The sequence below is a fragment of the Onychostruthus taczanowskii genome, unplaced genomic scaffold (assembly GCF_017590055.1).
Source record: "Onychostruthus taczanowskii isolate IOZ18803 unplaced genomic scaffold, ASM1759005v1 scaffold9, whole genome shotgun sequence".
NCBI lineage: Eukaryota > Metazoa > Chordata > Aves > Passeriformes > Passeridae > Onychostruthus > Onychostruthus taczanowskii.
The window spans coordinates 13,242,255-13,267,808 of record NW_024506993.1 but is presented as its reverse complement, the minus strand read 5'-3'; the positions used below and the strand labels follow the sequence as shown (position 1 = coordinate 13,267,808).

At 37.1% G+C, this 25,554-nt stretch overlaps 2 protein-coding genes across 2 annotated transcripts in view; one reads left to right on the top strand and one right to left on the bottom strand.

Moving 5' to 3' along the window:
- Window positions 1-25,554, top strand: part of CACNA2D3 (calcium voltage-gated channel auxiliary subunit alpha2delta 3) — a 408,036-nt gene that overhangs the window by 336,548 nt on the left and 45,934 nt on the right. The gene's annotated exons all lie outside the window — the stretch shown is intronic.
- LRTM1 (leucine rich repeats and transmembrane domains 1) lies at window positions 1,202-25,554 on the bottom strand. The gene is made up of 4 exons (XM_041425556.1): window positions 25,545-25,554; window positions 22,329-22,487; window positions 5,209-5,805; window positions 1,202-1,635 (listed from the first exon to the last, which is right to left on the bottom strand). The coding sequence occupies exons 1-4, from the start codon at window positions 25,552-25,554 to the stop codon at window positions 1,202-1,204; spliced, it is 1,200 nt and encodes a 399-aa protein (XP_041281490.1).

Here is a 25,554-nt window from a genome sequence, read left to right as displayed (position 1 = left end):
CTGTCAGTGAGGACAGGTAGGGGGACGCACAAGATGTCTGCTACAAATAGCCTAAAATGTATTTCATCAAGTCATGGGAAAGGTGAATGGAGCTCCTGATCTCTGTTGGTTGCCTTCAAATAATTTCTAAGAACCATTAAAATAACTACCTCTGCACACTCAAAATATTTGTGGAATTCTAAACTTATGATATTCAAATAGTTTTGGCTCTGATTTGCTGTGATGGCGAAAGAGCTCTGCAGAGAGTAAGGATGGAGCCTTGAGTGAATGCAGCTGAATGTTCCCTCTGAGCGGGAGGATGTGTAAACATGCAGCTACATTATCCTCTGCTGAAGGGCAGCTCTGTGATGGGAGCTGCATCTGCAGCATGGTATTTGCAAAATGGAGCACTTGTGTGAGGATTTGGGAATAAATGGCTTCAGAAAAGTCTGTAGCAAGCTTGTAAGCCAGCAGATATCAGGCAGTGTCTTCAGGTATATTCTGTGTACTTTTGGGGCTTGTATCCAAAGCACTGTAGCATTTGTTCCTTCAGCATCTTCTCAGCTCTCTTCTTTTTTCCCTACTAAGTAATTAAAAATTTATATGCAATAGTTAGAAGGTGTTTCCTATTTTCTAAGTTAGGAAATTAACGTAATGTTTATTTGCTGCTTGCTAGGGTAAAGTGAAAAGTTGAAAACACATTTTTGGATAACATTTATGTTATCAGTGGCAGTGCACAGATTAGCTGGTTTGAAAACTGTCAGTTTTATACATCTTGAATAGTAATTTGTAGTCTCTAAGATAGTACAAATGTAACTAATTAAACTAAGCTAGATGGCTATTTTCTGTTTTTCTTTGCAGAGCATCACTCCTGTCAGCCACTGACTGTATGTGTATCATAGGTCATGCACCAAGAGTTAGTAAAGGATGGTGAAATACTTTAAACTCGCTACACCAAGATTTCGTGATCTCAAAGACTCAGCCCTAAATAGTGGCTTTGGAACATACATACACAAAATAAACAAATTCTGTTGTTCTTTACAAAGTCTTAGTGGATGGTCCAAACAATAAATATACTTACATTTTTAAAGAGTGTGAAATAGAAAAAAAAAAAAGAAAGAAAACAACCCCAGTAATTAGTATTAAAACAATGCTATTGAGGTTCCAGGCTTTCCAACTGCAGGGATGGCTTTATTTTCAAGAAAGCAAAGACAGAGGCGACTCAAGCCACGGAGCTCTCGAATGGCTCTTTTTCCTCGGCAGTGCCGTGCTGCCTGCCGGGGGCCAGGTGCTCTTTGTGGTACCTGGCCGTGATGGCAGCGTAGGCACAGCCGTAGACGGCAGCTGCCAGCATCATCAGGCACACCACGCCGCACACCACGCCCGTGATGACCACGGTGGCGATGGCGTGGCGCAGGCTGACAGGCCTGGGCCTGGCCTTGGGCTCGCAGCCGCCACGGCCGCCGTCCCCCAGCTCGCCGTGGTGGCCGTGCTTCGGCCAGCTCCGCTGCTCGAAGCCGTGCTGGTGGCTGCTGGCCGGCTGCAGGGGAGCTGTCCTCAGAGGACAGGCCCCAAAGAGCTCGTAGGGAACTTTGAGGAGGTCCTTCCCCTTCCGAACGCCTGGCGCTGAGCAGATAATGCCGTCGCTAATTCCTCCTGAAATGACAAAACAAGGTATTGTATTATTCCTTCCCTGTAGCCGTGATATTTTCTGAAAAATCCTTTTGTTAGGATTTTTCCCTCCTGAGGAGCTGAAGGCCTCAGGAAAGAAATGTAAACAATAACTTTCTGCTGCTGTGGGATGCAACAGGTGCATCTGTGATTGGTGCATGTTGGTTGTTTCTAATTAAGAACCAATCACAGATGCAGCTGCATCGGACTCTGCGAGTCACAAGATTTTGTTATGCATTCTATTCTTGTTCTTTCAAGTCTTCTGATAATCTTTTTCTCTCTGTTCTTTTAGTATAGTTTTAATGTAGTATTTTAATATATATATATAATAATATAATAAACCAGCCTTCTGAGAAACATGAAATCAAGCCTCGCGTCTCCACACATAGAAAGTTCCCAACACCTTCCGGATGAAGGAAGGAATGGTGGATCTGACTCCATGTTCTCAGAAGGCTAATTTATTATTTTATGATACTATAATATGTTAAAGAATACTAAAGTATACTATACTAAAGAATACAGAAAGAATAGTTACAGAAGGCTAAAAGATAATAATGAAAATTTTGTGATTCTTGCTAGAGCCCTGACACAGCTTGACTTTGATTGTCTAATAAGTTAAAACAATTCACAGCAGAAACCAATGAAACAACTAAATACCTGCTGGTAAACAATGTCCAACCACATTCCAAAGGAGTAAAACACAGGAGAAGCAAATCAGATAATTATTGTTTTCCTTTTTCTCTGAGGCTTCTCAGCTTGCCAGGAGAAAAATCTTGAGCAAAAGGATCTTTCAGAAAATATGAATGCAACAATGATCTCAATATTTGATAGTTGCTGAATGACCTTAATATAAAATTTACATAAACATGAGGTAAATTTATAATCAGTTTCAACTTCATACTTTTAAAGATTTATAGTGTGTTTTAAAGGCTCTTGTTCAGTTACGTCAGTGGTGAGATTATTACACTTCAAACTCACATAAGAGAGGATTTTCAAGAAGCAGTCCGTCAGGAGTTAGGTTACCTGTGCTTTTGTGGATGCAAGTGTAAAAAAACCATGGTGGTAGAAAAATAAGAACTATCATAGATAAACAAAGAGGTATTGTTAAGTGCAAATCAGTTTTGTTCAACTTCTGACCACTGCTACTTTTTATGGTGCGAAATAGAAACAAGGAATTTAGAAAATATTTCCCACTTGGTTGAAATATCCCATGAAATTGTCATTGTTCTGACATCGTATGTTAACTGTAACAGGGCAAAGAGAAAGTTCACTGAGTTGTATGTACCTATGAGGGATTTTTTGAAGTAAGGTTTGTGGATAGAAAATATACACAGATATAAAGGAGTTGAGTTTAATCAATCTATTACCCTGCTCAAATGCTAAATTTCATGATTGCTTAGAGCCAGCTTCCCCAAGGAGGATTTTAGTAAAATGGGGAGAGAATTAGGAATCCACAGCCCTGGTAAATCACGTGGTTGTTCCTCATTGTGTAGAGGAGAATACACCAAATGTAGCTCAGTCAGAGCACAGGGCTTTAGGGGTGTGGTATGTCAAGGAGTCCACAAGGCCAAAATCAATGTTGGTATATTGTTAAAAAATTAACTAATCAAATCAACTGAATTTTCTTTCTATTCTCTAGCCAAAATAATTCACTTTTCAGCTAAAGCCAGGCATAGATATTTTCATCCTGAAAAGACTTTGAGAAAGAAGTGAATACAGATGGACCCAAGCTGAAATCTGGAGCCTACTCCACAATTAATATTGATATTCCAGGACAGATTTGAGCATAGCAGGTCTCTTGGTCTTTAATGGTGAAACCCAAAGCATGGTTCCAGACATCTTCCATGTGTTAAATTGAATATGGATGTAGATAAACCTCCAAATCCTTCAACTCTTATCCTTTCATGGTTTTAAGTAAATAAATATGTGTGCTTGGAACAGAACCCTGGTGTTCCCCCTGAACTGTGATTTCTCTGTGATTTCCTGTGAGTATGCATGAAGTGTCAATTGCCCAGGATGGATTCAGCTAAAAATACTCAAATATTCTGGACTTATATCTGCAGAGCCAGTGTGAAGTTTCATCCCATGTGTGTCATATAAGTAGTGGGAAACATTATTGTGTAATGTAACTAATTTTTCTTCATGTGATTCAGACAAGTAATTTTAGGGAAATACAAACACAGAAGAGAACATAACACTTGGGCTTCCTTTAAAGCTTGTCGCTAAAATTAATTTGTAAGTTCCGTGTCACTTCATTTAATTAATCTGTACAGTGTTCAGAAAAATGGAAGGACATCAATGAATTTCTAGACAACATTGTTTTTTGAAGTAAATTATAATATTTATGCTCCTGGCAGAGTAATTAAGATAATCTGATGTATTTATCTTAGATCATTTCATTCTTCTACACAGAGAAGTCAATCCCTGCCGAATTTCCAGCATAATAGATTAAAGCCCTGTGATAAAGTAATATTTTAGCTATTCAAGATATGAAGATTTTATTGCTGAGAGGAATTTAGCATTTTGTCTTTTCTGAAATTTACCTCACCCAAAGACCACTGCAGTAGTAATTGTGTCCCTGCATGGGCAGTGTGTGTTTCCAGCTGGCTGCAGAGCTCTGATCCCTGCAAAGGGCAGTCCATCAGTCTCAGGCCACATGGGCCACCTCCACATCTCCTGTGCTGCACAGGCTCCACACCACTCTGGCACAGAGACAGGCAATCAGTACTTTGGTCACATGCAAGCAACAAAGCCTGATTTATTAAAAAGAAAATTGCCCTGCTGTTCTGAATTCTCAGTCTGAACATACCTCCTGGGAGAAATAAATTAATTTCTTCTTACACTTAATTCCTTTAGAATGAAATCATGTTATCTTTTTCACAGCATATCTCATGAATATATTTAAAAGCAGGTGTGACCAAAATACTGTCATTACTATTTATAAACTTCACTTTTCTCTGTGTGATGCTGTGACACATTTCTGTCAGGAAATTGCCAATGAATTGAATTGAGTTCCTCTTCTGGTTTACAACAAATTAGGAAGTGATACTAGGTATTCATAAAATATTAAAGAGCTACTAAGTCATAATTGATAGAAAAACTGGAAACCTGGGTTCTCTAAAGTTTGCTCAGTACTGATATCTGTTTTGATGTTTGCCATCATGCAACAGGTAAAAATCTTTAAAACAGTAGGTTGGTTTCCAGCAAAAATATATTGGTAGAATTAAAACAAGTGTATGTGCACAAGTATAGTTGTTTTATGTTTAGAAATGTCTATGTCTGAACTGACACACTACTGAACACACCTGTACCTGCTGTATGGGTGTGTGTGCATCCTTGGTCTTTCTCTGGGCACTGATACAAAGTCCCTCTCTGATTCTAGTTTGCCACCTGTGTCTACAAAAGCACTTACATTCTGACCTATGCATAAGAATGTGTGTTTATTTGAGGAAGTGACCTACAGTGTGGGGTAAATGTTTAAGCCATAGAAGTGAAGATCAGTTAGATGCTGCTTAAATATTCTCATGTACACTCTATATAATGAGAAAAATTCCTTACCTCTGTATAGAAAACTCTCCAGCCACAGTTTCATGCCAAAGATATTACAATTGCATTGCCAGGGATTATCTTTGAACAGAACCACTTTCAGGTTTGGAAGTGATTCCAGCAGAATTCTTTCCATTTTCTGAAGTTTGTTATGCTTCACAGAGAGCAATGTTATATTCCCTGTGCTGTTTCCAAATGTCTCAGGCAATCGAATAATGCTGTTGGATGACAAGTCCAGTTCTTTTAGGTGTGGGAGGAAACTGAAAGTCTTGTTTTCTATATAATGAATCATATTTCGGGTTAGGTTTAAAACCTGTAGATACCTCAGTTTTTGGAAAGCACCAGGTGCCACACTTGAGAGGGAATTATTAGACAAGTCCAAGATTTTGAGTAACGGCGTTGCAGTGAATGCGTTTTGGTTGATTCTCCAGATACGGTTGTTCTGCAACTGTAGTATCTGAATTTCGGGAGGTAAACGGGCAGGAATTTCAGTAAGTCCTCTGTTCTTGCAGTCTGCAGTCTTTGAGGCTGTGTAGCAGAGGCATTTTTCAGGGCAGCTGTGAACTGTGTGTGCCAACAAGATGACGCTCCAAACCAAAAGCCAGTTACCTGTATCACAAGTGAAAGAAGATTTAAAATTAGTTTAAAATGTTTGTGTTTAGGCAATACAGAGGCCATAAACACAGCCAGAAGGTATACAGTTCCACAATAAACAATAATGTAGATACTGCAGAGTGTGTTTATTTTATAACACATAAATAAATTACAGATAGTGTTGAAATACTTCTGTAATGGAGAATAAAGATAATGCTACCATGGTCTTAAAATGAAGTACTTCTCATGGTTTCTTTTTCAGTATAAATGGTTTTCAAGAGGATTTGCCATCAGTAGAGCAGTGATGTTTGAAGGGAATGTGACAGTTTCTTCTAAAATTATTCAATTGAAATCTCTCCCTTTCTGTCGTAGTAACAACTTTAAGACATCTTGTGTCAGAAGAATTACAAGCAGAACTTCTATTTTTCATTGGTTTTACTAATATCATTGCCTGGAAGAATTGAGTCAATGTACCCTTGAAAGAATTACAAGCTTCAAAGACATAGCTATAAAAACTATTAGCAGTACTTTTTCAGCTATTCAGATCCTGTAAGATTCTCCTTTAAAATATCCATTTGTTCTTTTTGATTTAATTCACTTCTCTGAATGCCCCTGTACTTCCCACAGATGCAGGTTTCCACACAGTCACCAGACATTTGTCAAAAGGCTTCTGAAAATATAAATTAGTTGACAGGAGTACTTAGTAATATTTAGTATTTATAATAATCTGCTGCTCCCTGATGTTCAGGTGGTTTTAATGGAAAAAAAAAAAAAAAGCTTTTACCTTTTAACTTTTATGTCTTGCTAATGATCTTAACTTCGAAAACAAGGTACTTAAAGCTATGTTTGTATGCATATAATGAAACATTAAAAAACTCAGTATAGAATAATTAGATTTTCTTTGACTAAAGAAAGTCAGAATGATGAATACTTTTCTAACATTGTTTTTGAGATGTTTCAAATAATTTTTACTATTTACTTTTTCACAATGAAAACATTTTAGTTAGTTGCTATTTGAAACCTTTTGAAAACAAAGTAATTGCTGTTTATTGACTTACAGAGATCGAATGTGAATTACTGACATGGAATACCATATCGATGAAATAATGTATGATTATAGTAAGAAATATGGTAAATATATTAATGAAAGTTGTATTTTGAGACTACAGTTTAAGGAACAAATTACTCATTAATTTTCTCTCAGAAATGAAATATTTATATTAAAATTATACACAAACTTCTGCAATACTGAATTCTGCATCATAAAATTCACTTGAAAGAATCCAGCATTCCTGCATGCAAGGTAAACAATACTTTCAGTTCATTACACTGTTCTGCAACAGTTGGCTTCAGGAACACAGCTTCCAATGCAGAGGAAAAATAAACTCTTGCTTGGCAAGGAAATGCTTTGCAAACAGAAATATTGCATTATTAATCTGAATGCTTCAGGATCTCACCTTTCATTCTGCTCTGCTTGTTCTTCCCCTGGTGGAAGATTTCAGTCCAGATTTTTGATGTAGAACAGTGACAGACACTGCTCTGATTCCCACTTCAAATCTGTAATGTGCTCATCCAGTTTCCTTCCTTGAGGTTTCTTGAGGTGGTGTCTGTGACTTGTGTAGAAGTGCAACAATTTCTACTCAATTACTCTATCAGCCTTTGTTTTTTTTCTTAATCACATTCTCCCCTCTCCCCCCTTTATGAATCTCAGAGACTTATTCTGCCTTTTAATCAGACAACAAGCCATGCAAGCAGTGTCTGTCCAGCTCTGACTGAACAGCTGTAATGTACAAATAATGACCTGATAACCTCGCCTCTTCAATTTGTTTAATCTCCATCAAAAGCAAAGCACAACAAATAAAGCTGCCTTTTTAATATCCAGTATGGATTCTGAATTCTGGTGGGTTATTAGCCAGGCTGTGTCAATTTTTGCAAGATCTCAACATGGATTTTCATTATCCTGGGCTGTGACTGGAGGCAGTGGAGTGTATAATATCACTACAAATAGTCCTGTGGGTTGATGACATGGATTTGACAGTGCCCTTGTTTGCTCTTTAAGCTTATTCATCTGACATCCATTAGTTGTGCTGACAGGATTTTATTGCTTGGGAGTGCAGGACCAGTGGCTCCTTCCATAAAAATGGCACACATCCTGGTATGGTCACCATGAATATTGAACAAATTAATTTATTTTCAAAGATATTGGAAAGATGTAGCAGATTATACTAAAATTTACTTAATGTGTGGTGCCTTGTCTTGTTTCTTTGTTATTTCTTCAGTAGAACTCATACTGTGCCATCTACACCAATAAAAGGATTAATGACTTGTGACTGTGATGGAACTCAGAGGTGTTGAAAGGCATGAGAGATCTTGTAAATAATTGAGTCTTTCCAGGCCATATGATCACTCCATTTTTGAGCTGTCCTGTGGAGAGGGAAGTTGTGCAATCAAAACATTTCAGACCTATAATCCAGCTTTCTTGGCTACAAATTCTGCTTTAGGTGCTTTTGAAAAGATCACATAAAGCTCACTTTCCAGGTCAAAATTTATATGACGTAGGCAATTATCTAGAAGGAGTACTAGAAAAATCAGATCACAAGGTCCAAACTGGTGTGGAAATCAGAAGTCATCCAGGGTCCTGTCAAGTTGAGACTTTCATATTTCCAGTGACAGATTCTATCACTTTTCTAGGCAACCTTCTCCAATGTGTTACTCAGAATCAATAATTTTTTCTTGCATCCAGTGAGAGTTTTCCTTGGAGCAGCTTGTGTCCCTCCCCTCTTGTCTTGTCACTCTGAACCCTTGTGAAGAGAGTAACCCCACCTTTCCCATAGGTACCTTTTGGTTTCCCAAAGCCTGTGCTGTGCTCTGTCCCCCTGGCTCAGGGCAGGGCTGTGCCTGTCGGTGTCCTGTGCCTTGCTCTGTTGTTTCTGACATCAGCCAAGATACCCAGAGGAGCAGTGACTACATGGGAACAGTGAAGGAGAATGTAGGAAAATCCTCATTCTGTCAAGTGAACGTGATTGTTCATCTTGAGGACCTCAGGATTACTGCTGTGAGCAGCAGACCTTACTGTCCTTGACATTCTTGATGGATGGCACTTTGTCCTGATGTGGGGTGAAGCCTGGGATTTACTGTGGAGGAACACTACAAATGTAGATAACCTGTGCCACAGTCATCCTCCTTAACCCCAACTTCACAAAAAAGAGGAGAGAAGCTTAAAGATCAATTATACTCTACCTTAGATTAAGTCAGATTAATGCAAAAAAGTTTTTTAACTTTTGTAGCATGATACATTTATTTGCTTTTTCTAAGATCTGTCTTAAAAAATACCCATGAATCATTTTAGTGAAGACACAATTAAATGTAAAAAGGTCTGTTATAAAATAGCATCTTCCTTAGAAGTTGTACCCATGTTAGCTATGGATACTCTTACAAAGAATAAAGTTAGGTCAAGTAATTTTTTCTTGAGATGACATCCCGCTCTCCTTGCATTAACTCATCCCTTGTATCAGTGGCAGCTCTTTTTATGACTTTTGACTAACGTTGCAGGAGGTAATAGCTATTATATTATTGGGTTTTTGTGCGATAAGATGCTTTTAAATTCTCTTTGGTATCTATAATTTTATTTGGCTTATGAATTCAAAGGTTTCTTTTTAAAGTTATTTTTCCATCTTAACTAATATTTGCTGTCCAGATGGGTATACAAGCTCTCACTGCAGTTCATTTCATGTAACAGTGGGCTTAAAGAATGTCTCTTAACTGCTTTCCTATTTTAGGTAAGTCTTTTCAACTATAATTGTATTATTTTTAGTATGCACCATATTACAGAGATGTTCACAGGACGAGGTCACAGAAAGTTAAGCCCTGTGGGAGGTTCAGTTCCAGCAATAATGCAGAAGTTGTTTTATTTACTTGGAATCATGGTATAAGAAGTTACTACTTTTTAAAAAATCTTCATGCGGGGTTCAGATTTGGAAACATATGATTAAATCTGTCAATTTGCTTTTCATGTAGATGTGGCTATTTTTTCCTTATATTGAGAACTCTGAATGAACATGTTTTGTAAACAGAAGTTTCCCCAACCTATAATCCATGTCCTATTCCCATTTATTAGGAATAAAACTTTGGTTGTGACAGAGAAGTCTGATGTGGTGAAAATTACAGTCGTGTCACAGGTAGAGATTTGCCAGAAACAGGATAACCATGAAACCTACTCTTACTTCTGGCCTTTTGAACGACCAGCAGGATTCTTTTCAGTTGTCTGATGTGGTACAGCAACTGTTTTTGCAACCTCTTAAATTAGCCTGTGCCTTGTTGTAGCAAGGTATGTTTCCCATTGCAAGGAGCAAGAAAGCCCCATGAGCTAATATCTGATCCCTACTGGCTGAGGGACAGCTCTGTCTCTGCTTTGCCAGCAAACTCTTTGTTGCAGCAATTACTGCCATCTGCTTTAAAGGAGGTCTATGTGTAAGAATCATCTCTTTTACAGAAGAACATTATGTTAATTAAACTCTAGCAGAAAGGAAACAATTTAAATATTTCAGATATTTAAAAGTTACAGGATTTGGATTCCATTGCATTGTATATTGAGTCCAGGCAGACACAATTATATTAAAAAATGTTCCCCAGACCACAGCAGACAATTCCTATACATACACTTTATTAGATTTATTTTTCTTATGCTTTTGAGTGGGAAAGAATTAAAACTGAGATACTTTCAGGGAAATGGCATGTGCTTTCTCTTTACTAATGTGTGTCTCCAGACTGGTGAAACAGCTAAGCTCTTTGCTCATGACCCTAAATGAAACTTTGGGTAAATGCGAACTCCTCTTCATTTTGGTGCAGGACAAAGAAAAAAAATGTATTTGTTGGTGAAACAGCTCATACCTTTGTTGTTAAAATTCTTCCCCTTTGACTGGCACTTTAAAAAATACAGTAGTGCATGATGGAGAGAGGCTGTGCCCTTTCCCAAGTCACAACAACGTGCAAAGGTAGCAGGGCAAAAGAGACCTGGCAGTCCCTCATGCTTTTCTTTCTTCAAGGGTATTCCTTGTACTCTGAGAGCTCAGAACTCTCTCAAATATTTCCTGGCAGGGTACTAGCTTTTCAAAAGTTGTCAAATTTAGAGGAGGACCCTAGATCCTGTGTCTGCTTGCTTTTCACAACAGCAGTATAAGTCAGTGGATCAAACTACTTTTGGCTCAAGGAAGATTTATACCGTAAAAATCAGGCCATATTTTCCAGAGAGGTGGGCTTTTGGGTTTCTTCAGACATCCTTTGTTCTTCAGCATAAGAGGGGAGGAATATCAGCTAGAATTTAATAATGTCAAATGCTGGTTATGACACAGCATAAGGAGACACCATGATTTCTTTGTGTCTGAACTATTTGAGTTTGGTGTTATTTGATGGTGTCCCTTTCAGGTGGGAAGAAATGTTGTGCAGCTCTAGAAACAAGAAACCAGGCAGAGAGTTGTGATTTTGTACAAGGGAAGAGCCCAATTTTTCCTTTCCAGTGGCTTGTTTTGCCTTACTTAGATACATCTGGTACTTGTTTATACAGTGAGTAATTAATCTATGAAATGCATTGTTGAAAGTTATCCTTGGGCCAGAAGATTAGTAGGAATCCTATATAATCTTGAGCCATAGTTACCTCATGGGGGAAAAAAATAATTTAGAAGGGATATAAACTTTCACTCTTAAGGGCTTTAATCAACCACTAATGACACAACTTATGGAGAAAAACTTTTCCCTGTGGGCAGTTTTTTTTCCATAATTATTATTTATGGGAATTTTTACACCTTCCTCTGACACCTCTAGGAAAGGCCAGAGTATGAGATACAGCAGTGGTTGAGATGAACTGGAACATGCTGTGTTCCAGGTGGGGATGGGGTGGCTGGGCAGCCTGGCAGTGGCAGGGAGCTGCTGTGTCCTGGGAACCAGGGACAGCCAGGCTGGAAACCTTCTCTGCCTGTCAGAACTCTGTCTTTCCCCACATTTCCAGTCCAGGTCAGAAGAGCAAATTCTTTTAATATGCATATCAAGGTGTTTGTCACCAGTTCTGTTCGTAATCTATAAACAGCTGTTTGGGTCCATCCTTTGTCTGCTGTTTCTTTTCCCTTTCCTCTGAAAACTTTCAATCCACTCCGTAGTGCAGTCATTCATTTGTTGTGGTATTATAACTCTGATATCTCGCACTTAGAAATTAATATGGCTTGTACTCTTTTCCAATAACTAAATGAAAAGAAATATATGAAGGTGAGAAGGGCTTAGTGGAAAACACTGAAACACCAGCCTTAAGTGTGCTTTGGTAGGTAGAAAAATGACCAGGATGGATGCAAGGCCTTCAGAATGAGGAGAAGCACAGGGAATAAAGATGCTGGGCCTCTTTACCTTAATTGCAAATTAGATGAAGTTGCAGCAAGGGGCAGATTAAGTGTCAGCAGAGTATTTGTTCCATCACAAATAGCAGCAGGGGAGTGCAGATTCAATTTTCAATCATTTCCTGACTAATGTCAACCACCTGTTATACATGCTGAGCATCCATAGATAGAATGTATCTCCAGTAAAAGTAAATTAATGAACTCACTGTGCCATTATTGCAAATAGAAAATAATATTGCTTGACATTAAGCTAAGAGAAATGAAAGAAATAAAACTGGAAAGAAAAAAAAAACATGCAAAAATAAGTACAGGTGTACTTTTTGTTTCATCTTGACATTTTAGATACTTTTTGTCCTCTCTAAAAACAGAGATCACTTGCTATTTTTCTAGATAGCTTATTCTTCCTCAAAGTTTTTTCTAAGCTTTTACTTAGTGATTTTGTTTCCTTTTTACATTTAATAAGAGTTTCTCTTCATGGTCACAGCTCACCCTGGACTCAAGACCAGGATATAAATCTCCTGTGCATTCTGAGTGGTTGATTTACTAGGGCAGCTCTTGTAAGAATTGGAAAGATTTTTTTGAACAACATCTGTAAAAGGGTTTTGAAGTGTTCACAGTGTATGAACAAATACTTTAAAGTGCAGTAAATGTTTCTTATACTGGTGCTCACCAATTGTGCTACAAAGGAGAACTCATACTTCATTGATTCCTTTTGTGCTTTTGAGGCAAATTGTAGTAGTTCAGTAAAACTCACTGTTAAATGTTGGGAACTCCTGTGTTTATGGGCTCAAAGGACTCTTTCTCTTTGCCCTAGTAGTCACTTGAACACAAACTTGCAGAAGCAGGGATGATATTTGCTGCAGTAAAAAGTCAAATAGTTAAACCTTTGTAATTCTTGCAACACTTTGAAAATATGCACAGGAGGCTTTTTTTGTTTGTTAGTTTGTTTTAATTAATTTAGCAAGGTCCCAAATAACCTGACATTAAAATTATGCAGCTGATAAGGATTAAATACACAATTTTGGTGGATTTAATCATCAGTGGAATGTAAGTGTTCCATTGGATCAGGACTGACGAGGTAAGTAGCTTTGGATTCAAGCTGGGATGGAACAATTCCATTGGATGATGTTTTGCTGCAAGGGAAAAGGAAGCTCCAACTCCTGAAAGGATCTCACTTGCCTTGCAGCAGGTGAAGGACCAGCTCTTTCAAAGGTCCCTGTTCCCAGCCTGTGCCCTCTGCAGTGTGTAGCAGCTGCAGCCAGCAGAGCTCTGGGCAGGATCCACGGGCAGCTCCCAAAATCTCTGGGTTTGCTGCTCTCACAAGCACAGCAGGGATATTGAACTTTTCCCCGTATGGCTCCAGTGAACAGGATGAGCCAGATACCTCTGCCTGCTGCCACTGCTCTTCATTTCAACAGCAGATAAGTGTTACAAGGCAGTGCAGAGTTTGCTGCTGCCCCAGTTTCCTTGTTCTCTCTGCATTTCTGCCATCCCTGCTGCTTGAACTGCTGCAGCTGCAGGCACCAGCAGGGCTCTGACAACATCCTGGAGATCCCATAGCACGCTGTTATCCTGTCCTCACCCTTTTCTTTTTAGTCTGTCAGCAAGTTTTAAACACCAAAGATGTTTATAAAATACCTTTTTTTCTCCACAGAATGTTTTAAATGATGTAACAGGGTAAGTCAGGTGTATGGATAGACTTCTCATGACTCAAGTTTAGTTAGTTCTGCTGTTTTCAGACAGGATAAATCCCTGGGAAACTCAGCTAGTATACAGGATAATGATGCTTCTGTTTAGAATTTGCAAAATAGTAGTAAAATAGTCTACTGAGAAGACTTTTGTTTAGAAATAAAAAGAAAATACTCTTTCAGAGGACATTTTATTAATGAGAATTACAATACTGGAAAATCTGTTATAGATTAGTGAAGAACAGTAACAGGGTATCCAAATGGAACTGGTTGGATAATTAAATTCATTTAATAGGTACTGAAATTTAAACCTCTTGATCCCTCTGACGTAAACATAACTCTTAAAAGTCATGGAACTTGATTCTAAAAGTGTCATGTGGGAGAGAAACACTGGGACAATGAGTACAGATTTCAGATACCCTGGGAGGAAATGTATTCAGGAGTTAAACAACAGCCATTTAAATTAAAAAAAAAAAAAAAAGAAGAAAAGAAAAGAATTTAAAATAACAACTCCCAAAAGTGTAGCTATGAAATATCAAAAGGAACTTTGCTAAAACCCTGTATATGTAGGTATGCAGCTTATATGAGCAGTATTGAAGCAACATCACAGGGATAACCAAGTGACAAGTAAGGGATACTAAAGATTGAAATCATTAGGGAACATCATGTTTTCACTATTCTCACACTCTTTTAACTTGTTCTGTATTATCATATCTCTTTTGGCTGCATGTCCTTCTGTGTGTCTGTTTTGGTTTCCTGTTTTCATGCTGAGAATCCCCAAAGATCCTTATTCTATGGTTTCTCCTCTCATTTATAGATATTTTTTCCAATATTGATTACAATTTATAACGTATATATCCAGTGTATAATTGTCTTTCCTTCATTTGGTGAAAATGAAAATTATTTGCTGAGTTTTAACAGATCTTTTAGGAGGATCATACCAAATGGCTGGCAGGCTGTCTGCTCAGTAGGGAGAAAAATATTTTCAGACTGGTATAAATTATGAAGTCTTGACAGTGGTAACTGATCTATGCCTCATTTTTGTTTGTACTACCTAAAGTTATTGTTAAGCTTTTAACCATGGCTTCTGTTTCACTGTTCCCTAAAGTGCTGAAGGATGAACTTTCTCTCAAGCCCATGCATTAGTTGAGAGGACAACAGATTTAAGACAACAGCTGCAACGTCTGTGAGAAAATAAATTTTTTTTAAAATACAGCACAAAAGTGTATTATTAGCCCTAAAGTTCAGACAACATTTAAATCTTGATCTCATCTGTTTGTCTTCCATGTTTATATCTGACTTTTGTGTCAACACTGGGTGATGCTGAAGTATAGAGGTGTAACACATATTATGTTTTAATACAATGCCTTTTAACCCAAAGGCACTTCTATTTTATTATTCTTTAATTTATGGTGTGTTGTGATAAGGCACGAAATGATGACACAGACACTGCTGCTCTCGAGGGGAACAAAAAAAAAGAAGCTTTATTTTCTGACTCCAACATTTATAGTTTTCCAAAGGTGACAGTGGATTGGAGGGTGACAGTGCCACCTCTCCAATGCCACTGGACAGACCAAGGGTCCATCAATTCTCTCCACCTCCATGAAAGAATGCAAAACATAAGTTATTTACAGAACTGTGTGTGAGAAAGTTTGTTGAAAGAATGCAAACATCAGAAGGCTTAACAAAGTCTTACAAAATCAGAGCGACAATGGTGAGATCTCAAAAGTACCCAACCTCGCTGAGCTTTCTCTGTCTATAAAGCTATAGCTGTCTTAAGCAAAAAGGGTGTGTTTTCATCTTTATTTGCTCTTATTTCCTTCTGCAGTCTGTTATTTTGGAATATAATGGCAGGGCTGAGCTTGGTTACTCATATTTTGGCTGAGACTTTTTATCCTTTTCCCTTTTCAAAATGACAGTGTCCATTTCCTCTCAGTCCCTGTGTTTCAGCAGAGTTAGAGCAGATGAGTTCAAAGAACAGCACTGCTGACTTCTCCCTCCTCAAAGTGCTCTGTGGGAGGAGTGGGCTGACTGCTTTTAGAAGGTGAAGTTATCATCATGTGCCTAACTTTAGTGAAATAATAATTTCCATACCTCTAGTTTTTTTGGCATCATTAAGATCTTCAAGAGTTTTCATTAGTTGCTGCTACAATCGTCTTTTCTATGAACCTGTTAGAAAGAAGAAAGAGCAGAGCAATCTGTAATTTGTAGTTTGTGGTGATTTGGAGATGTGTTCAAACATAGGCACTTAAGTGAATATTTGTATTTTAAGCAATTGTAGTAGAGGCTTTTCCTTGAAAAGTGAACACTCTCTGCTTTTCTAAATGCCATCAGCTGGTTATACTTTTACATGTTGTTGTTTTCTTAGATTTGGAGTAAAGAGATACCTCGTTTAGAACTTCTGCAGACTTTGTTACATTGAAAATGTGAAAAAGTTTTGAGGAAGAAGTGGAAGTTGCTTGATTGAATGCTTGATTTTATGTAATACTTTGTCTAAATGGAACTTGGGTGAAATTAATAATGTAGAGCAATGCTTCAGTTTCATCATAGTGCAGATTTAAACTAAAACAGTAAAAAGCTCTGTCTATCTACAGTCCTCTTCATTGTACTGCCTCTGCACTTTTGCTAAGGCATCTCTTTAAATATTCCTAATTAGGACTTTGGACCTGGTTCTTCTCCTAAAATCTTAGGGAAATGTATCACCCTTCCATCAACCCAGGATTTGAACTGCAAGTGTGAACACAGCACATCCTTTCTGCTGTTCTATATAAGAATATTATGAAATGGTGAAGAAAATACACCACTCAGAGATTCAAAATGTTTTACACCTTTTTGGACATATGATGGCACCTTTCAGACTTGGGTTTCTAGAGTTCTTGTTAGGCTAAACTTATGGGGAAAAAAATTGCTCTGAAGAAGAGAATCTGTTTGATTTTAATTCCAATTTATAGAGTATCTTTAGACCAGGAGCAGCCCTAAGCCTTGACTACTTCAGACCCTGGACCTACCTTGTCTTCATGGGCAGATGTTCTCTGATGGAAGTTTCACAGAAGTTCAGATTCCATGTGATAATTTCCTTATATATGAAAATTATAAAACATGAGCAATGCTGTCATTTTATAAAAGAGATTATTTTATACAAAGAAGACCAGATAACACATTTTAAGCAATGGCAATGCTGGTATTTCCTGGTTTTCAGAGATGGGCTGAACAATGGTTTCCCATGGTAGAAGTTTTGCTGTAAATGTTTCTTCTGGTAATGAAATTAGGAAGTATTGGCTCCAGTTATTGTAACTTAAAACATATTGTCCTCTTTAAACAGGCATAGCCTTTTCTAAAAGGAAAACAGGGACATATAGTGTTCCCATGGAAACTCAGTCAAAATTCTGATTTGTGGGTATGAGCATGATCAGCACTACAATCTAAACTCATTGAATTAAAGGAGTCTTAGTTGTGAAGTCAACCTAGTATAAAAGTATCTGTACACATGCAAGAGTCAGAGCCTTGCATCCCTATAGATGCTTTCTGTCTGCACTTTAAAACAGAATAAAGCAGGGGAACTTGTGCGAGACCCTTCTCTTTTTGCCTTTTGTGGCCATTTGTGTCATTTTACTACAAAAATTGATATAAGAATATAAACTAAATCTGTTTAAATGTACTTTATTGGAGTTTGTTAATTTACTGCATTTTAACATGCGGTTTTGATTTCCTTTATATCAAATAAAAGTAAGGAGGGCTTTTTCCTTAGTGTAGGGCATATCAAACCTGTACTGTGAGAGAATGGAGAAGACAATGTTTGTTTCCATTATAGATGTGCTAAGTTTTATTAATTCTGGAATTATGCTCCAGCATTCTTTCTGTAAAACAACAGAAAAATAAAGAATTGATTGAATTTGTCTTAATTAGGAAATTAAATATGTTTGATAAATGTGTTGTAGCAGAACTTCCCAGAGAAAATTTGCCATTTATAAATGTCTACATTTTGGAAAGTGGTATTTCAAAATTATTTTGATGTGTATATATCATATATGATATATCATGAATAGATATCACATTCCTATATCTAGGAATATGATAGAGGCTTCAGAATTGCAGGCCAACATGTACTGACTGCAGTGTGAAATAAGTGCTTCTGGAAGGCCCACCAGGATCAGCCTGCCTTTGCTATGTGCCTCAACAGCTATAAAAACCTGCCCTTTGCAAGGTTCACTTTCCCTGTAAGTCAGTAAAGATTTGCCTCTATACAACAGCACAATCTCTGGGAAGTCCTGCCAAGAGTCCTTCCTTTGAGCAGAGTTTTCAGGGTTTCTGTGCTCTCCATTCTGGAAGGGGTTTCATGTTCTCATCCTGTGCTGGGCATCCCTTAACCCCCCGAGACCCCAGTGAGCCCTGAGCAGTGCTCAACACCTTCCAGGCAAAAACCCCAGCTGAATTTGCACCCATCAGGCTACTTATTAACAAGAGAAGCTATTTTGTGTGATAAATCCTTAGTTTAATGTATAATCAGACATCTCCCTTTCAGAAACCTTCCTGATTTATTTCAAAGCTATTACATTAAAGAGGATTACATTTGGTGCCCATTATATTGATTTCCCTCAAAACTCACAATTTCTACTTCTAAAATATGCCTTAAGACTCTATTGACAGCCAAATCCTGTTAATCATTAGTATATAAATTATAATAGACTGCTTGTTGAAGCATCTGGATAGCAGTTTATGTGAAGTATGGTCCATTTGTACTTTTATTGTGAAAGTCATGTCAGCACTTTCACAATTTCCAGGAGTTAATAACTCACCCAGAGAAGTTCACTTATGGTCATGACTTGGCACACAGGTCTCAGGCAATGCTGACATTTTATTAAAAAACTTTAAAAGTGTGTCAGTGCCTTCTAATTTTATCAGTCTCAACATTTTTTAAAAGCCTTATTTCTTTGGAGTTTTTTCTTGAAGTATCAATTAAAAACATTTATTAATCTTGTATTTGGTCCTAGGTTAGTCAATGTATTGTTCTTTGTATTTTGGTGTTTTAAAGAGGTGATTTCACATTTTTCTAATGAAGAAAATAAGCTGTTGGCTAATTTTCAGGAATATGAAAACACCTCTAAATACACCATTTAAACCATTTCTGCTGGCACTTAGGCAGGCTTATGTAGCAATTCTGAAGATGACGATTTCTTATTTTTCCTGAAATCTGGTAAGACAAGTAAATAGAAAGCTGTCATTCCACCCTGATTGCTTGGCCTCTTGGATGGCATTAGCTGTTTTCCAGTTCATGGGCATGAACTTCTACACATTAAATAAAGCAAAAGATAAATTATTTTCCCCAATACAGGTCATTGCTGAGAGGTATAGTTAACACTTCTTGGCCATGTTTCAAATTTGTGGCAATAAAATGTTCTTATGAAATAAATTTAAGTAAATGTGAAAATGTTCAGAACACAGCCAATGTTAATCCATAGTTTTAGAAACTGACTTTCAAGTGAGGTATTTGTAATATACCGAACACATCTTGAAAGATGGTGTTTTTTATTTAAGACATAAAAAAGTAGGAGAATACAAAAGAGAAGAAAATTTCTATTTCAGTATACTGGAAAATCTCAGTGTTATTAGTCTAAGATTGCTTTCTATTCCTGACAGGTTTAAACCTCCAGTTCAGGAGATTCCAAGAATGCCAGTTTATAGCTCAAATGCTAACTCCTATTTTGCTGAACCAAGATGCAGCTGTGTTCTTTTCTACACAGACATTTAATAAAAATAGATTTTTGATCCAAAAATGAAAAAAGCAGGCACACAAATCTGCTTTTGCAAATACTCTTAATGGAAAAGTTTAAAATCTTTTGTTGTTACTAGTTTATTTAAATTGTTCAGTAAAAGACAAAAATGTAAATCAGGTTGCAAATCCCCCAGTGTTATTTTCTTTGAACGTGCAACTGGAGAATAGCCTGGTACTACTCAATTTCAAACACATAAGGATACATGCACTGAGTCTTTTGGACACATAAATTTCTTTGTCCTTTTCTAAAACTGTAGATTATCACCACGTGGTTAAACAGCAAAAACATGGCTAAAGTAGTGATCTTAGAAAAATAAAAACATGAGAACTATTCTGGAGCATTACAGTAAACGTTTGATTTCTGAATCACCCAGTAGATGTGGTGTTGAAGTGCTGCAGATTTTTATTCATTATGGGGTCCTTCTGATGTATTATTTGACTTCAAGTAAGATGACTCATATTTTCAGCAATTCAAAGTAATTTGCTAATCACAGTATAGCACAAACAGTTTGTAGAGATTATCATTCTTGTTATTATGACTCAGTAAAAAAGGGATCCAAGACTTATTTCCAAATGATGTGGTTTGATGAAATGTCAGTGTTTGCTCATTCAGTGTCCCAGGCCTGGTTTGACTAATGAGGTTCCATATATTCATAGACCATGTGTGGACACAAATACCCCGGTGACAGCAGCAGAGAGAGAGTGGTTCAGTGCATTTTGTATGCAGGAAAAGCTGGATTTGGTCAGATCCCTTCCCCTGGAGAGGGGGACTGGACAGAAAACTCATGAGTTCACTTTGCTGTGGATGCCATAATGTTTATCTTCAATGTCTTGTCCAGAGTATTCTGTGTCAGCCAGCAGGACAACTTGTACCCATTCTGCTGTGACAGGATTGCAGTTTGGGAGGGGCAAACCACTTTGGAAATCATGATAGAAGCTTTGCCCATGTCTGAGGTCAGCCTTCTCACAATACTGAGAAATGTAGAAACAATTTTTTTTTTTTGTTAACCTGCTTAAGTAGTAGCCAGAATCAAGTCTGCAAATAAAATATGATCAAGGCTTGAATGTGTTGTGTTTTAGTCACAAGTGGAAGCAGAAAATCTTATATATCCTAAGAGAATCCAGTCACAGGATATTCAGATAAATATCCTAATTTCTGGCTCTTTGTCTGGACTTTGAGCCTCTTAGGGTTCCTTAATTGCCAGCTTGAAACCACAGCCTTTTGGCTGAGATGGAAAGGTAACCTGGCTGTGCTGCTCTGAACTAGGACCTCAGCTGTGAGAAGTAAAGCTTTTTCTGAGAACTTACCAAGTCCTGGATCTTCCCTTAAGATTTGTAAAAGTGCTTACAAATACATACTGTTCCTATTTTTCATTTCAGTCATGGGTACTACTCAAATAGCTAGAAAACACTATAAAACTAAAAAAATGGTTAGGGAGTTATAAAAATACTCTCACTGCTTCATTATTTTAGCATTACAGTGGTCAGATTTCAATCTTCACATGCTTCCTATACTGTTGGAATTCAGAATTATTTGTCAGAGCAGTGGCTGTGCTAGGAGATGCTGGAAGAAAGCTGAAGGCTCATAGGAATTCATAAAAGCTCTGCCACCAGCAGAGTTTCCTCTGTGATGATTCTTGCCTTGTTCCTGCAGGCTGCTGAAACTTCCTATGGCTAAAAGTAGTACTACTCAGCTTTCTTTGTTTTTAATTTTTTTTTTTCTTTTAACAATGAAATCTCCGCTTTTTTTTTTTGGGGGGTTTTTTTTTTTTTTTTTTTTTTGGCTTCCTTTGTTTTTGTTTTTGGTTTTTTTTTTTCCTTTTAACAATGGAATGAGCCAGGTGTAAGGTATTTTCTAAAAGTTACAGGGAGGATTCTCCAGACACCAGGCAGAGCTGAGCTGTGCCCTGCCTCACCCTTTTCAAACTGGGCCACCTAAGCCACTCTATTCTGTCACTGTACTCCTTGTATCCCTCAGGAACAATGCACCTCCCTGTCCAGCAAAGTGCACTAAGAGTAAATTTGCATGCCCAGAGGTTACCTTCCTCCAGGCTTATGTGAGGTTTGTTTTGGGGTTTTTTTTTTTTTTTTTTTGCTTTTTTAAAAGTTACAGATGAATTCTCAAGTACTTATGTGAGGTTTGTTTTAGGGGTTTTTTTTGTTTGTTTTTTTAAAACTTACAGATGAATTCTCAAGTACCTCCCTTGAGCTTTGCTCCTGGTGCACAAAGCTGATCCTAGGGTAAGTGAGCAGAATTCTGTGGGAGCCTTTGTCACAGTGTTGGCAGAACATCAGCTGCTCTCCTCTAAAGTTTGGGATACAGGATGATTGTCTTAATGCTAATTTACAGATAACCTCTTTCCCTCCAACATTCCCTCTGAAGAATCCTGAAAAGGCAATGTTCTTCCAGTCACCAGTGTCTATATTTTTTTTATGCTTACACTCAATTTATATCTTTTTTGAGTTTCCTCCTTGCTCCTGCTGCTACTTCATTAGTCCTGCAGAAGGAAGACGTGTGTCAGGGAGTCAGAGGGAGTCTGGTTTTTGATGATGTTCGCAGACTGCCCTCCACAGTTCAGTTTGTCAGGGCTTGGCTGCAAACCAAGCCCTTCAGCTTTCCCTGGTGCTTTGAGTTTGGATGAACTTCGGCCTCGCAGCAATCATCATCCTGCTCCCCTTTCAGCTTGGCCTCACAGCAGCTTCCCAGCATCTCCTCCCCTTCTGCTGCTGCTCGGCCTCCAGGAAACACCGTTTGCCACTGCCTTCCCTCTGGCTTGGTCGTCTCCGAGCACACATCATCTTCCACCACTAATTCTAAAAGTCTTCTGGAAGGAAGTAGCAGGCTTGAGGTTCCTGAGTAAAGAGGCAGAACTTCAGCTCATTTAAGGAGAATTCACTCATTTATATTCTGCATTACAATAGCTCTGATGAAGGAAGTCTTTGTGCTGCTAAATCTTATGTGGTCAAACTGTCTCACATAAAAAAACTTGATAATTAAATGATTTAAAATGTCTCTGTGTGTGCAGTCATTCCAATTCCTTGGTGACAAAAAGATAAAGGTAAAATACTATAAATAATACAAGATTTTTTCCAGCTTATTGATAAGAATCCAAAACTAGGTGATGGTATGCACTTGGAGATATTTTGTGCTTGACACTATATTAGCCTCTGTAGCTCAAACTTCTAAAAAAGAAATTTGAAATACATTTACATGTATTTCAAATTATTTAATAATAAAATATTTGTAAAGTATTAAAATAATTTTAGAGTACTTAAGTATGCCATAGACATATTGTGGAGTGAAGAAGAAGGTTCTATGTTGGGAAACAACAAAGGAAGTTGTAAAAACATTAGAAATTTTCGCTGAGTGAAATAATAAACTATTAGGAAACCACAACACAACAAAACAACACATTGCAAAGTTTCTGAAAAATAATAACCTCTTATCCAAATGCATAACAGGTAGCTTATTTTTGATGAGGTAGGAACCATGCTTTATCATAAGAAAAACAGAAGAAAGTTCCTAACTGCTCAATAGTTTGACCCATTTTTTGTCAATTTGGCTCTTTATTTGGCTACCCAAACAGCCCACTGTGAGGATGGCTGGTGTCACCACCCAGGACTGAGATTGCCTGATGCTTTCAGGCATGAGCTTGTATTTTCAGTACATTAAAAAATAGCCAGACTTAAACTCTTAGGCTGATTTTTGTTATTGTTGTTTTTGGGGTGTTTACATCAGTCAGTCATTCCAGGTAATAACACGAATAAATTTTTCATGTTATAATATAATTCTGATGAACTGTGAGGATGGCTGGTGTCACCACCCAGGACTGAGATTGCCTGATGCTTTCAGGCATGAGCTTGTATTTTCAGTACATTTAAAAAATAGCCAGACTTAAACTGCTAGGCTGATTTTTGTTGTTGTTGTTTTTGGGGTGTTTACATCAATCAGTCATTCCAGGTAATAAAACAAATATATTTTTAATGTTATAATATAATTCTGAAGATCTTCTCTTTGAAGAGAGGGACTGAAAACAATGAGCAGGGGTGACAAGAGGAAAGTGTAGATAAAAGGGGAAAGATGACTGAGAGGAAAGCTGAGTGAAATGTTGAGTTTGGAAAGGTGAGACTGCATTTTACTGTGCAAGTAAACTGAACCACAAGCGGTCTGAGAAATGTCCAGTTCACAAGAGCTTGTTCACATTTTTATATATCCTGCATATGACATGGAATGACTGCCACTGAGAGTACAGCTATGTTGGGTGCTACTGAAGCAGAACTATGTTACTTATTACATAACTTTATTTTATATATATATATATATATATATATAAAATTCTATATAATATATAAAATATATTATATAATATTATATATCATAGATAACATTTCTATAATATATCTATTATTCTATAATATTCTATAGATATAATATACTGAACCACAAGCGGTCTGAGAAATGTCCAGTTCACAAGAGCTTGTTCACATTTTTATATATCCTGCATATGACATGGAATGACTGCCACTGAGAGTACAGCTATGTTGGGTGCTACTGAAGCAGAACTATGTTACTTATTACATAACTTTATTTTATATATATATATATATATATATATATAAAATTCTATATAATATATAAAATATATTATATAATATTATATATCATAGATAACATTTCTATAATATATCTATTATTCTATAATATTCTATAGATATAATAATTCTATAATATATATAATAATTCTGTATAATAAGTCTATAATAATGTCTACATAGCTATGTTATAGATAAAGAGGCCTTGTTGGAATACCTCTCATTTGTTAGCTAAGATGTCCTGGAATTGAGGGGAGAAAAATATCTAGATTTTATTTTTAACTATTCTAAATAAAACACCTATGTCTTACAACGTTTTTAATCATCTTTATTGATAGGTGGGAGTCTTCTATTAATGTGTATTGGCTGTTCTTGGCACTTTTGGAGTTTATTTCTCAGGATTGTGCATTGGCCTGTAGAGTCAGTTTCTCCTTCTTTGCCTGAGCTAAATGCTGAAGATGGATTTTTAACTGAAACAGATTTAGAGTATAAATAGAAGGGAAATCAACTTTTTTGAATGGATTTAAGTGTGTACTGGAATATTTCACATGTAGTTATTAGATATTTTAAAAGATGATAATCAGAGTTAAACTACTACGGAGAAAGAAGAGCATTTTAAATAGCCTAAGCTCAATACACAAAGGTGATACAGATTGAAAAATAATCCTGCTACAAGTCTGTGTCCAACATTTCTTATTTTGAAGCCAAGTTAAACCTCATTTAAGATAATTCCATTGGAAATAGGAGGCCAAAATGTCCTTAAGATATTAGGCATCTTTTATGTATGAGAGAGACTCTTCATCTCTGCTGTATTCTGTGGGGGTAAAAGGAATGGAGACCTTAAGATATTTTTGTAACCTTGCTGATCTAGTGCTTATATACAGTGTTATAGTGTATAGGTATTTCAGAGAATGGAAATCCCTTTAGCTTTTACTACTTTTTCCTATAATCATGTATTTGGAATCCATTTGTCAGGTTTGTAGGGAGACTCAGCTCCTCTCTTGCCTGAAATAAATCAGTCTAATCTATTTTCCTCTCGTATTTTAAGTAGGAAATTATTCTTTTTACTTAGAACCTAAGAAGGATTTTAATTATTTGCACAGAAGTAATTTGCTAAGGAAGGATTTCCTTATCTTCTTGTCTATTTGCTTAACCATGGAGATTGAAAGGAACCCAAGCAATCCTGATCTATTCTGAGTAGTTATTTGTTTTCCTTCATGTTTGCCTTGATACTAAGCAGCCCTGTGCCATGCAGCATTTGAGCACTTCCCAGTGCTTCCATCCTGAGAGCAACCCACTGAGAGAGTGAAATATTACCTTCAGCCAT

Bases quoted from the DNA above. Each gene is read 5' to 3' on its own strand.
- LRTM1 (XM_041425556.1), bottom strand. The intron at 5,806-22,328 runs GTGAGGCCAAGC...CTTGTGATACAG, and splicing joins GGAGATGCTGGGAAGCTGCT to GTAACTGGCTTTTGGTTTGG. The intron at 1,636-5,208 runs GTAAGGAATTTT...TTGTCATTTCAG, and splicing joins GGAGAGTTTTCTATACAGAG to GAGGAATTAGCGACGGCATT.